The sequence below is a fragment of the Lathyrus oleraceus genome, chromosome 3 (assembly GCF_024323335.1).
Source record: "Lathyrus oleraceus cultivar Zhongwan6 chromosome 3, CAAS_Psat_ZW6_1.0, whole genome shotgun sequence".
Classification (NCBI taxonomy): Eukaryota; Viridiplantae; Streptophyta; class Magnoliopsida; order Fabales; family Fabaceae; genus Lathyrus; species Lathyrus oleraceus.
This window is the reverse complement of record NC_066581.1, coordinates 226,197,945-226,210,130: the sequence shown is the minus strand read 5'-3', so window position 1 is coordinate 226,210,130 and position 12,186 is coordinate 226,197,945. Positions and strand designations below refer to the sequence as shown.

Here is a 12,186-nt window from a genome sequence, read left to right as displayed (position 1 = left end):
ACTGTAAGAAAGATTATTTTTGGCCAAAAATGAGAAACTTTGAAGATTGTATCCCTAAAACTCAAACGAAAACAACAAAATGTTACTTTGAAAGAAAAAACCAGATGGAGAGAAAAAAAATGAATATATACTGTATATATATTCAATAGACGACAATAGAGACCTAAGAGACCTAAATAGTTCTTCAATTATCCCATTATATATACTCCATGAAATTTAATGATACTCTTAAATGCAAAATTCAGAAGAAAAAAAATACAAAAATTGAAGAAAGGTAGAGGCTCTTTCAGTCTTTACACAACAACAGAAAAGACTAATAAAAAGTCCCAACCTTTTTACCATATCCTTGTCCTCTTCCATCGCAATCCCACAAAACCAAAACCTCTTCATCTTCTCCTTCTTCTTCACACAACTATAAACAATGCCTCTTATTAACTCTTCCATCATCTTCATCTCATAGAACTTCAACTCAAAGAAACATCTTTTACTTTTCTTATCTTCTCTCTTTTTTCAGCTCATAGAACTTCAGCCAAAGTTTCACACCAACATCAAAATGATAAGCGCTCTAGACTTATACCACGTCCTCACAGCTGTAGTACCACTCTATGTAGCAATGATCCTCGCCTACGGTTCAGTAAAATGGTGGAAAATCTTCACACCAGATCAATGTTCAGGAATAAACCGTTTTGTAGCACTTTTCGCAGTTCCACTTCTCTCATTCCATTTCATCTCCACCAACAATCCTTATGCCATGAACTACAAATTCATAGCAGCTGATTCACTTCAAAAACTAATCATCTTAACCATCCTTTTCATTTGGTCAAGAACAAGCTCAAGAGGCTCGTTAGAATGGTCCATAACACTCTTTTCACTCTCAACTCTTCCAAACACTCTTGTCATGGGTATTCCTTTGTTGAAAGGAATGTATGGTGATGATTCTGGCACCCTCATGGTTCAAATCGTTGTTCTTCAATGTATCATTTGGTATACATTGATGTTGTTCCTGTTTGAGTATAGGGGTGCTAGGATTCTCATTGGTGAACAGTTTCCTGATACAGCAGGTTCTATTATCTCCTTCAAAGTTGATTCTGATGTTCTTTCTTTAGATGGGAAAGAGCCTCTTCAGACTGAAGCTGAAGTTGGTGAAGATGGGAAACTTCATGTTAAAGTAAGAAAATCAACTAGTTCAAGAAGCGAGATTTTTTCTAGGCGTTCTCATGGTGTTAACTCTGGTGTTTCTTTGACTCCAAGACCTTCTAATTTAACAAATGCTGAGATTTATTCTCTTCAATCTTCTAGAAATCCTACTCCAAGAGGGTCTAGTTTTAATCACACCGATTTTTACTCAATGGTCAATGGGAGAAACGTTAGTCCTAGACAATCTAACTTTGGAAACATGGGTTTTGATGAGGAAAATGGTGTTGGTAGAGTCAATGGTGGTGTTAATAATGTAAATGGTGGAAATGGGTACCCTACTCCTCATAGTGCTGGGATTTTTTCACCTGTGGCTAATAAGAAGAAGGGCCATGGTGGTGGTGGTGGTGATGGTGGAAAAGATCTTCATATGTTTGTTTGGAGTTCAAGTGCTTCACCTGTTTCTGAAGGTGGAATTCATGTCTTTAGAGGTGCTGGAGAGTATGGGAATGAACATCTTAATGGGGTAGCTCACCAAAAAGGTTTGTTTTTTAGAGTCCTTAATTTCCCTCTTTTGACTTTTTTAATGTTTAGGTTGTTTGTTTTTGACATGTTTTTCTTAGTTGTTATTGTTCCTAATGAATTATTGTCTCTTTTAAATGGGTTGTTGTTGGAATTACCTTAGCATAAGTGGGGTTTATATGTTTTTTGTTTGTATCTATTATAGTTAGTATTTGGTTGTTTCTACATTAATGTTTCCTTTTTTGTTGGTTGGTTATTAGATTATGAAGAATTTGGTCACGATGAGTTTAGCTTCGGAAACAGAACTGTTGCTAATGGTGTGGACAAAGATGGACCAGTGTTATCCAAGCTTGGTTCAAGCTCAACTACTGAGCTTCACCCTAAAGATGGATCTCAAGTTGAATCTAAGCCTACTAACATGCCACCTGCAAGTGTTATGACAAGACTCATTTTGATTATGGTTTGGAGAAAATTGATTAGGAATCCAAATACCTATTCTAGCCTAATTGGTCTCATTTGGTCTTTGGTTTCATTCAGGTATGTAGTAACATTAAACTTTACGTTTTTTGATTTGTTTGATTCATTTTTGTTGTGCAAGTTTTGATTTTCATGTTATGTTTGTTTCAGGTGGAATGTTGTTATGCCTGCTATTGTTGCTAAATCAATAGCAATTTTATCTGATGCTGGTCTTGGAATGGCTATGTTTAGTCTCGGTACTTTTCGTATTTAATCTACACAAGTTTTTGATTGATTTTGAGGACTAATTTGTGTGTTGAGTGTTTGAAGATTTGAATTTCTTGGTTGGTTTGTAGGGTTGTTCATGGCGTTGCAGCCGAGGATCATTGCGTGTGGAAACACGGTTGCTTCTTTTGCAATGGCTGTTCGTTTCCTTACCGGCCCGGCTGTCATGGCTGTTTCCTCCATTGTTGTAGGACTCAGGGGAGTACTGTTGCACATTGCTATTGTACAGGTAAGACTAAAAACATAACATAAAGTTTTTGTTACCTTTGATTCAACGAATTTATGAATATGTTGTGTTTTTCAAGGCTGCTCTTCCTCAAGGAATAGTTCCATTTGTGTTTGCCAAGGAATACAATGTTCATCCTGACATTCTCAGCACTGGGTTTGAATTCTTATTCTTCACTTTATGTCACATAAAAAACCACTATACCATCTTTTGTTTTCATAAATGTTATAAAAGTTTTGTTTTTCATGTTGTATATTTAATTATTTTTTGCAGGGTGATATTTGGAATGCTAATTGCTCTTCCAATAACTCTAGTTTACTACATTTTGTTGGGGCTTTGAAGTTGGAAAGTTTGAAGAAAGAAGAAGACTAATTGAAGTGGAATAGGAGGATGTTACATAAATATAACTTTATTTTAGTGTTTTTTTGGGTATGGAGTATCTAACAATATGTAGAAATTTGGAAGGTTGGGGAGAGAAGTATTTTTAGGGCTAAAGCTAGTTAGGTGTACTAGAAAGAGAAGAGAAAAGTTGTGTAATGGTTTTTGAAAGCTCTTTTTACTGTGAACCCAACTTTTGCATATTTTGGTTGGATTAATGAGAAAAGGAAAAGTGAAAGTTGTTTTGTAGTTGTCGACACTTTATCTATTTTATAGTACTCATGATAAAAAGGAGCACAAAGGTGAGTGTGAATCTCAAATATTAACTCAATGGAAAGTAAGAAAGTGGGGAAACCAAACAGGACTGATGTTTAGTTGTCCCTATGATGTTTTTTTCTTTTTATCATGAGTACTAGTACTAGCTTGTAGAGGTCACTAGCTGTCCTCCACATAGTTTTTTTTTTGTCTTTGTTAATTATATATACACATTATGGCTGTTAAAAAAAACCATAAACTAAACCAAATGCTCGAATCGTAGTTAAAATAATTGAGTAGTTATATTTGGTTACTATTCGAAGCTATAATGGTACCAAACTGAAACTGAAAATGAAAAATAGTAAAATATAAGTTGTAGTTCTTTTTCAAAAATATTGAAAAGTAGTCTAATAGTTCAATTCTTTAATTAAATGGTTCTATTTAAAAAAAATTGTTTTCTAACAATTCCGTAAAATTTGGAAAAATTAGAGTTTTTAAATAGTATATCAAACAAATGATTTTTATTCGATTTAGTTCTAAATAAATTAAAATGGTTCGGTTCAATTCAAAATGATTTTTACTATGATTTAATTCGAGTCGATTGAATTTTTTTGTTGAATTGTACCACGTCCTAATACGCACATGTTAAAAAAGACTAAAAAGAAAACTCCTTATTAATAATATTGGTAATAATTAGTTTAAAACAAACATGTAGAAAGAGTAAATAAATTAATATATTTCCTCCATGTTTACAACTTTGTTTTTTTTCCCATGTCTAAGAATTTTACCATGTCGAACACTAGATTTAAACATTATGGTGCAACTTCCTTGTTGGCATGAAGCTCTTCAATCACCGACATAATCTTGATTGCATCAACACATATTTGACTTGAACTTTTCACAAGTAAAAAAAAAAATTTCCATCAATTTTCTCTATCCCAAACTACACAACGGAATTTTTGATTGTAACTCAACAACTCTTTCACAACACTACCATTCTTTTCTGATGTGGAAGATCAAACAAAACCGCAATCACCAAGCATACTAAGAACACTTATCCCTGGATCGAACCAAAATATCTGATATCAGTTGTTGGAAAAACAAACAACACAGAGAAAAAAGAGGAACACAATTACAACACGAGAACATAACGTGAAAACTCCAAAATCGATGAAAAACCACGGTCGTTGTCAATAGATAACCAGAGAATAATACTATGTGAAAATTGTTACAACACATAATATATCATCAACTAACACAGACCTCCAATACACTGACATCCTACAAAACAAATATCTAACTACATCTCACAACACTCTAATAGAAGAGTATAAGAAATCAAATAAAGTCAAATATAAGGTTAAAGTGCTTTTGACTAGTGCATATTGGAATAAAGAACTAGGATCATGCTTTGGACTCTCTTTTCCTTAACAAAACTAAGCGATGTGTGACTTGAAAGAACTTGTATCTTATATAGTTTTAGACTCTCTCTCTCCATTCACAAAACTAAGAGATGTGAGATTTTTTTAACATTTATATTTTCAATCAACCTCAACAAAAATTGAATTTACTTATAACATTGACCTCGTTGTGTAAGATACTGAAAATTGTGTCATTCTCATTTATCTGAATAGAACATATATACATCAATGTGTAACATTTGGTCAACTATCTAATTATGATACAACATAATTATAGGAAACTAATTATGACTAATTATAACAAAATATTCTATTCTATCACACCCCCGCAGTCGAAGCGGGAGGTTCACGGACGCTTAGACTGGTCCGAAAATCATCAAATAGAATGCGAGGAAGTTCTTTGGTGAAGATGTCTGCGATCTGATGTCTTGAGGGAACACGAAGGACGTGAACCTAACCACGAGCTACCTTTTCCCGAACAAAATGAATGTCCATCTCAATATGCTTAGTGTGTTGATGCTGCACAGGATTACCAAATAGATAAATGGCACTAACATTGTCACAATACACCAAAGTGACCAGAGGAATAGGAAAATGAAGTTCCAGGAGAAGATTGCGAATCCAACACGATTCAGAGACAACATTGGAAACCCCCATATATTTGGCTTTAGCACTAGAACGGGAGAGAGTTGGCTGCCTTTTGGAAGACCAAGAAATAAGTTTGTCACCTAGAAAAACACAGTAACCAGATATAGAACGTTTGGTGTCAGGACATCCACCCCAATCAACGTCAGTGTAAGAGATAAGCTTTCTAATGGGAGATGGGGATAAGTGTAGTCCAAAATGTAAGGTGCCTTGAACATAGCATAAAATGCGCTTAAGAGCAAGCATGTGTTCCGTACAAGGGGCATGCATGTGAAGACAAACTTGTTGACAACATATGATATATCAGGTCAAGTGCATGTGAGATACTGTAGGCCCCTACAAGACTCCGATACAAGGAGGGATCCTCATAAGAAGTGCCGAAGGAGGTGCTGAGTTTCTGTTTGGTGTCAACAAGAGTGGTTGATGGTTTTCAGGACGCCATGCCAACACGTTCAATGATCTCTGAAGCATAAGTGCTTTGACTGAGAAATATGCCATCAGAATGACGAGATACTGCAATACCCAGAAAGTAACTCAGAGGGCCCAAATCCTCCATTACAAACTCAGATGCTAAGAATGACATAATTGATTGGCGGAGGACCTGAGTGGAGGTGATGAGGATGATGTCTTCTACATACAGCAGAATGTAAGCCATGTCTAAACCTTTTCGATATATGAAGAAGGAGTGGTCTGATGTGCTATGGCGAAAGCCAATGGTGGCGACATAGTCAGTAAAACGTTGGTACCATGCCCTAAGTGCTTGCTTGAGACCATACAATGACTTCTTCAATCGACATACATAATCTGGATGACGAAGGTCGCGGAAACCCAATGGCTGATGCATGTAAACAGTCTCCTGAAGATCACCATGTAAAAAGGTATTCTGGACATCGAGTTGATGAATGGGCCAGGATTTGGAGAGAGCAATGGTAAGCATTGTTCGAATGGTATCAGGTTTCACCACGAGGCTCAAATTCTCATCACAATCCACACCTGCAACGTGTGACCTGCCATCACCTACAAGACGAGCCTTATGATGCTCAAAGGAGCCATCAAAATTTTTCTTATGCTTAAAACATCCGCATACATCGAATAAGATTAGCATCACAAGGACGATGAACTAAATCCCATGTCTTATTTCGAATAAGAGCATCAAATTCAGATTGCATTGCGGATTTCCAATTCGGGTCTAATAAGGCTAGTTTGGGGTTTTTAGGTATGGGAGAAATGGTGTGGTCAGAGTGAGAGATTGATAAGTTAAATATCGTGCGGGGTTTGACAATGCCTTTCATGCTTCAGGTGGTGATGGTTCGTGTAGGTGGAGGTGGATGCGGTTGAATTGATGGTGGTGATGGATAGTTTATTGTAATGGGTGTATTGATCGAAGAGGTAGGAGATGATGATTGTTGGTTTATTGAGGGTAGTGGTTGGTCAATTGGGATTGTGGGTGTTGGTTGGTTATGTGCAACAGGTGGTGAAATTTGATTTTGCCACTGATGTATAAGGTAGGGGTGAAGGTCATCATCTAGGAATTGATAAGAGTGAGATGAAGGGGAGTGTATCTTGGTGAAGGGAAATTGAGTTTCATCAAAGATAACATGCCTCGAAATTAATAATTTTCTATTAGACAAATCAAAACACTTGTAACCTCTATGATTCAGAGGATAACCCAAGAAGACACACGGAGTGGAGCGAGATTGTAACTTACGAATGGTAGATGACGAGAATAATGGATAAGATAGACAATCAAAGACTCTAAGATGTGTGTAGGTGGGATATCGATCCTACATGAGTTGTGTTGGTGACTGATTATGAAGTGTTTTACAAGGAATAATATTTAACAGGTAAGTTGCCATGTGGAGAGCATAATGCCAAAACGAGGGGGGAACAGAAGAATGAGCTAGCATAGTGCGTATCATATTAATAATGGTTCTTATTTTGCGTTCTGCTTTCCCATTTTTTGAGGATGTGTGTGGACAAGAGAAACGAAAAACTAGACCATGATCAGTGCAATATTTTTGAAAAATCTCATTATTATATTCACCGTCATTGTCACATTGAAATGTTTTTACTTTTTGCAAAAATTGAGTTTGAATGAGTTGAGTAAGTGACTTGAACATTTCAAACACGTGAGATTTTCTACTAATAGGAAAAGTCCACAAGAAGTTTGTAAAATCATCTAAAAATAAGACATAATATTTATGACCAGCAAAACTTAAAATTGGAGACGTCCATAAATCACTATGTAAAATGTCAAAAGGCAGCAAAGTCGTAGTTTGAGAATCAAAAATGGCAATTTAACTTGTTTGCCTAAAACACAATAGTCACAAACGACAGAAGAATTAAAAGGTTCATAACATATGAACTTATTTTTGCGAAGGGAATTCAAAGCAGACACGCCAGGATGACCAAGACGACTATGCCAAAGACTGGATGTGAGACCGACAAAATTGGGAGGAGTGGTAACTGGATAAAGATCTCCACGGCTGTCACATCTGAGAAGGGTGATCCCCGTATGAAAATCAGAGACAGTAAAACCAAAAGGATCAAAGGAAACATAAATATTATTGTCAGTGGTGAGTCGTCTCACAAAAATTAAATTTTTAATAATTTTCGGGGCATGCAGGACATGGTTAAGGTGAAATGGTTGGTGAGATGTGGTTATCTGTGTGTGTCTGGTGCCGTGAATTGGAATTCCATGGCCACTGCCAGCAATTACTTTCTGATTTGAATTACTTACTAGAAAATAAGACGAGAGATTACCTTGTGATGCGGCTGTGTGAGATGTTGCGCTCGTGTCCATGTACCACTGATTGTCAGGAGTGTGGAGTGACATGTTGTGTATTGCGGTCTTAATGTCTGTCGGTATCTGAGATGAGGTAGATGTTGCATACACCTGAGGACACTGTCCTAGAATGTCTGGCTGCTTAGGAGGACCGGCAAGGCGTGTCCACTGAGAGGTGGGATACGAACACGGTGGCATAGTTCATGATGGTGGAGTTCAACCCCATTGTTGCCAGGTTGGGTACTGCTGTTGTTGTTGCCAAGGAGGAGAGGCCCAAGGTGAGGGAGCGCTGGGAGCTCCAGACTGCGGTGCACTACGGTTACCACGTCCCCCTCCGCGACCCTGGTTGCCACGGGAGCGAGAACGGTTGTCGGGGCAGCGGTTGCCACGCTGAGAGGTGTCTTTAGTAGATTTCGGCTGAGTGGTGTGCATAGCAGCATGAGAACATGTGTTTGCCATCTTAGCCATACCAGCTTCTTCCAAAGTGAGCATTGAACAAGCCTGATAGAATGTCGGAAGAGGGTTGCTATGGCGAATCAAAGTAGTAACGCTGCGGTAAGCTTCTGGGAGACCAGAGATCAGCTGAAGGACCAGACGATGATTATTGATAAGGGAACCGACATTTCTCAACTGATCAGAAAGCATCTTAAAACGTTGACAATAAGCTGAGACATTGGGAAAATCCTCCATATGAGTTTTAGAAAACTCTTGCTCAAGAGTGACAGCTCGAGCATTTTGGTTGTCCTGAAAAACATCTTCAAAGCGATTTCATGCTTCCATTGTAGTAGAGTTGGGTTCTAGAATAGTGGTCAGCAAATCGGTAGAAATAGTGGAATAAATCCACTAAAGAACAGTGGCATCAAGAGTGGACCATTGTTCATGGTTGGCGTCGGTAACGACTGGTGGCTCTTTTTCGATAGATGGAACGATGTGATGTAGGTTTCGATGTGAGCGAGCATGGATGCGGAAAAGTTCGGCCCATGTACCAAATTGATCTTTTTCCATCTCAAGAATAATAGGAATGTGGTTCCTAATATTGGAGACGGCAAGAGCAAGATGAAACTCCGATTTGGAACCTCGAAACGTGGTGTTCTTGGGCTGGTCGGAATCACCAGTATCGACGGATCTTTGGGTATCACGTCACTATGTTATGAATGGTTTGATTTAGACATGGCTGCAGGTGCGACGGTGGCGGCGCGAACAGAGGCGGAAGGCGAGAGAATAGGGTGGTTCTCGTGTTTGGCGGCGGTACAGAGGACGGTAGTCCTGTTGTGGCGGAAGACTTCAAGGAGGGAGAAGAAACATGTGGCGGCGGACTGTAATGAGGGAGAAGAAGAAACGCGTTTCTGCGTTTGCTTTTTTTTAGAGAAAGGGATCGGTTAGGATTGATACCATGTAAGATAATGAAAATCGTGTCATTCTCATTGATTTGAATAAAATATATATACATCAATGTGTAACATTTGGTCAACTATCTAATTATGATACAACATAAATATAGAAAACTAATTATGACTAAATATTCTACTCTATCACATAGTGCACGTCCATCCCCTTCTAGGTTAACCAAGATATAGAAATCTTCTTTTTAAGATTGTATTATTTTCTTTTCCTTCAGTATTGTAAAAAAAAACATGACTATTTAATGCATATATATTTATTATTTTCTAGTTTATGTACACAAATTGTAAATATTTTAAAGCAAGTTATTGGAAGAGTCATTTCTAGAATAAATTGACTTTTATGGTTAGTAGATGGTCTCAACTCTTTTAGTATGTTTGATTTGATTTTTGGAGGAAGCAAAATCAATTTTAGAGGTGTAAAATTAATTCTAGAGTGGTTTTCAAGTGTTTGATTTTTTGAAAATAGAATTGATTCGGTCTAAAAAATTGATTATATTAGAAATTAAAATTTGTAGCTTTCGAGTTATATTCTTACATCTGTTCACCACAATGATAATGATTGAATCAAGGGTTAAAGGTCTTCGAAAACCCTAATAAAGTTTTTATATAAAAAACCACATACGTTAAATTAAGGTATAGACAATTTCCTAAAACCTTATACCTCTCATATCTGATAGTCATTGACTTAGACATCAAAAAATTTGCAGGGACCACCCAATCCCGCATGGGAGATTTTTAAATCGAGAACCGCCGACATCTGACCATTTCAACCATCTAAAACATTGTCCCCCTAACGATACTACTCCAACAAAATCTAAGTTATTGACTTATGTAATTGATTTTTCATTGTGTTCTCATTTTAGTAATTAATTATAAAGTTTAAATGGAAAAATTCTATTAACAATTTTTTTAATTTTAGTTTTGCTTATTTAAATCAATACTTAATTTTTGATATTTTCAAAAATAGTTTTTGAAAAAAAGGAATATGCACTTATGGTGTAAAATATTTTTACACTGTCAACCAATGAGACCCGTGTATGCTGTCACATCACACTTTTATTTTTAAAATACTGTTATGATTTGACAATATAAAATGTTTTGATTGGATGTCAGGGTAATATTTTTTTACACTGACAGTGCACATTACCTTTAACCTCGTAGTTTTTTATAAATCAGCCTAATTAGTTTTAGTTTTGATAAAAAAAAGTAATTATTATAATATAATTTTTACTAGTCTTATTTATTATTCAGCTTGAGATTTATCGTTGAATTATTGTGGGGAATTTGTAGCTATATAGTTGGGAAAAATAAATCATGTCGAAAAGTTTGCTACATTTTAGTTTTCGTTTAGCTAGGAATTTTAAAATATTAGTTTGAATTTAGCTAGGAAAATTTGGAATAGCTAACTAGCCGATCAATCCATGCTACGGTAAATCCATAGCTGTTAGATAGAGATTAGCTACAAATTAAGATTTAGTTGTAGTTAATATTAGCATGCTAATCTTTAGTAATTTATTTAAGCATGATTGGGAAATGAAGCAATAGCCGAAAGCTAATGCACGTAATGAGTACGGTAGGCATTATTAAGTGTTGGTGGTGGCAGCAAGCAACTACAGTAATGCGCAGCCGCTGTTTGATTTAGGGTACAATCAGACGTTACTTGTTCTTAAATTTGGATTTTCATTCATTGGTTAGAAATAGGTGCTGTGCTCACCTTTTAGCCCAACCATTTTGGCTTTCATAATAGAGTATAGAAGGAAGGAACACTTATTGCACTGTCTCAATAAATACTGAAATTTGGGCTGTGTTTCCCTTTTTTCATACAGACTTTCACATTTGTCTAATCTAAACCTCTCTCATACTGCTACTGCTACTACTTCTGCTGCTCGATTACGGATTACTGCTCTATCTTAAATGACTATTCAAATTTAAAGGAAAAATGTTCTAGTACCCATTTGTGTTCTAAAAATACTAAGTTAAAAAACTCTCAAAAGATAACACTAATAGAATTAAAGCTCCCTCTTATATTTGTGAGGCAGCCCCCAATAAAAATAAAATTCTCTTTAGAATTTGTAAAGGAGTGTCAATTAAAATAAAACCCTATACGAGAGCGTCAATAGAAGTAAATTTTTATTATTCTTAATTAATTTATTTATTTTCTAATATATAATATATTAAATAATATTATAAAATTAATTATTATTTTAATATAATAATATTTAGATTATATCTGTGAATAACGTTGTATATTAATTTATATGATAATCATAGTAAGTGACAGTCGATTTCGCATCTTTGATGTCACATGTCTTCTAAATTCAAATATGATAAGAAATATACAATCTCGAGGATGCGGAACCGTCGACCACTTATTTCGACCAAATCATAAAAGTTAATGTATAATGTTATTTACGGATGTTATTTATTATATTAAAATAATAATTCATTAATGATATTATATAATTTAATATATATTAAAAGTTAAATAAATAAATTAAGAAGTGGATATTTTATTTCTAGTAGTGGCCCCATACAAATATAAGATGGGGTTTAAGTCCTCTTTTAAATAAATAAATTAAGAAGTGGATATTTTATTTCTATTAGTGACGCCCTCTTTCAAATTTCAAATTTAAGAGGGGACTTTAATTATATTAGTGTCTCCTTTATGTATAATTT

The 12,186-nt window shown here is 35.7% G+C and overlaps 2 protein-coding genes across 2 annotated transcripts; one reads left to right on the top strand and one right to left on the bottom strand.

The window, feature by feature from the left end:
• The first annotated feature begins 226 nt into the window (after positions 1-226).
• On the top strand, positions 227-3,250 carry LOC127126451 (probable auxin efflux carrier component 1b). The gene is made up of 6 exons (XM_051055381.1): positions 227-1,676; positions 1,917-2,193; positions 2,284-2,369; positions 2,469-2,626; positions 2,703-2,779; positions 2,897-3,250. Exons 1-6 carry the CDS (start codon positions 554-556, stop codon positions 2,961-2,963), a joined length of 1,788 nt encoding a protein of 595 aa, XP_050911338.1. The 5' UTR covers positions 227-553; the 3' UTR covers positions 2,964-3,250.
• Positions 3,251-8,323: 5,073 nt separating this feature from the next.
• Positions 8,324-8,797, bottom strand: LOC127130541 (uncharacterized). The gene has a single exon (XM_051059531.1). The coding sequence runs from the start codon at positions 8,795-8,797 to the stop codon at positions 8,324-8,326; it is 474 nt and encodes a 157-aa protein (XP_050915488.1).
• Positions 8,798-12,186: the final 3,389 nt, after the last annotated feature.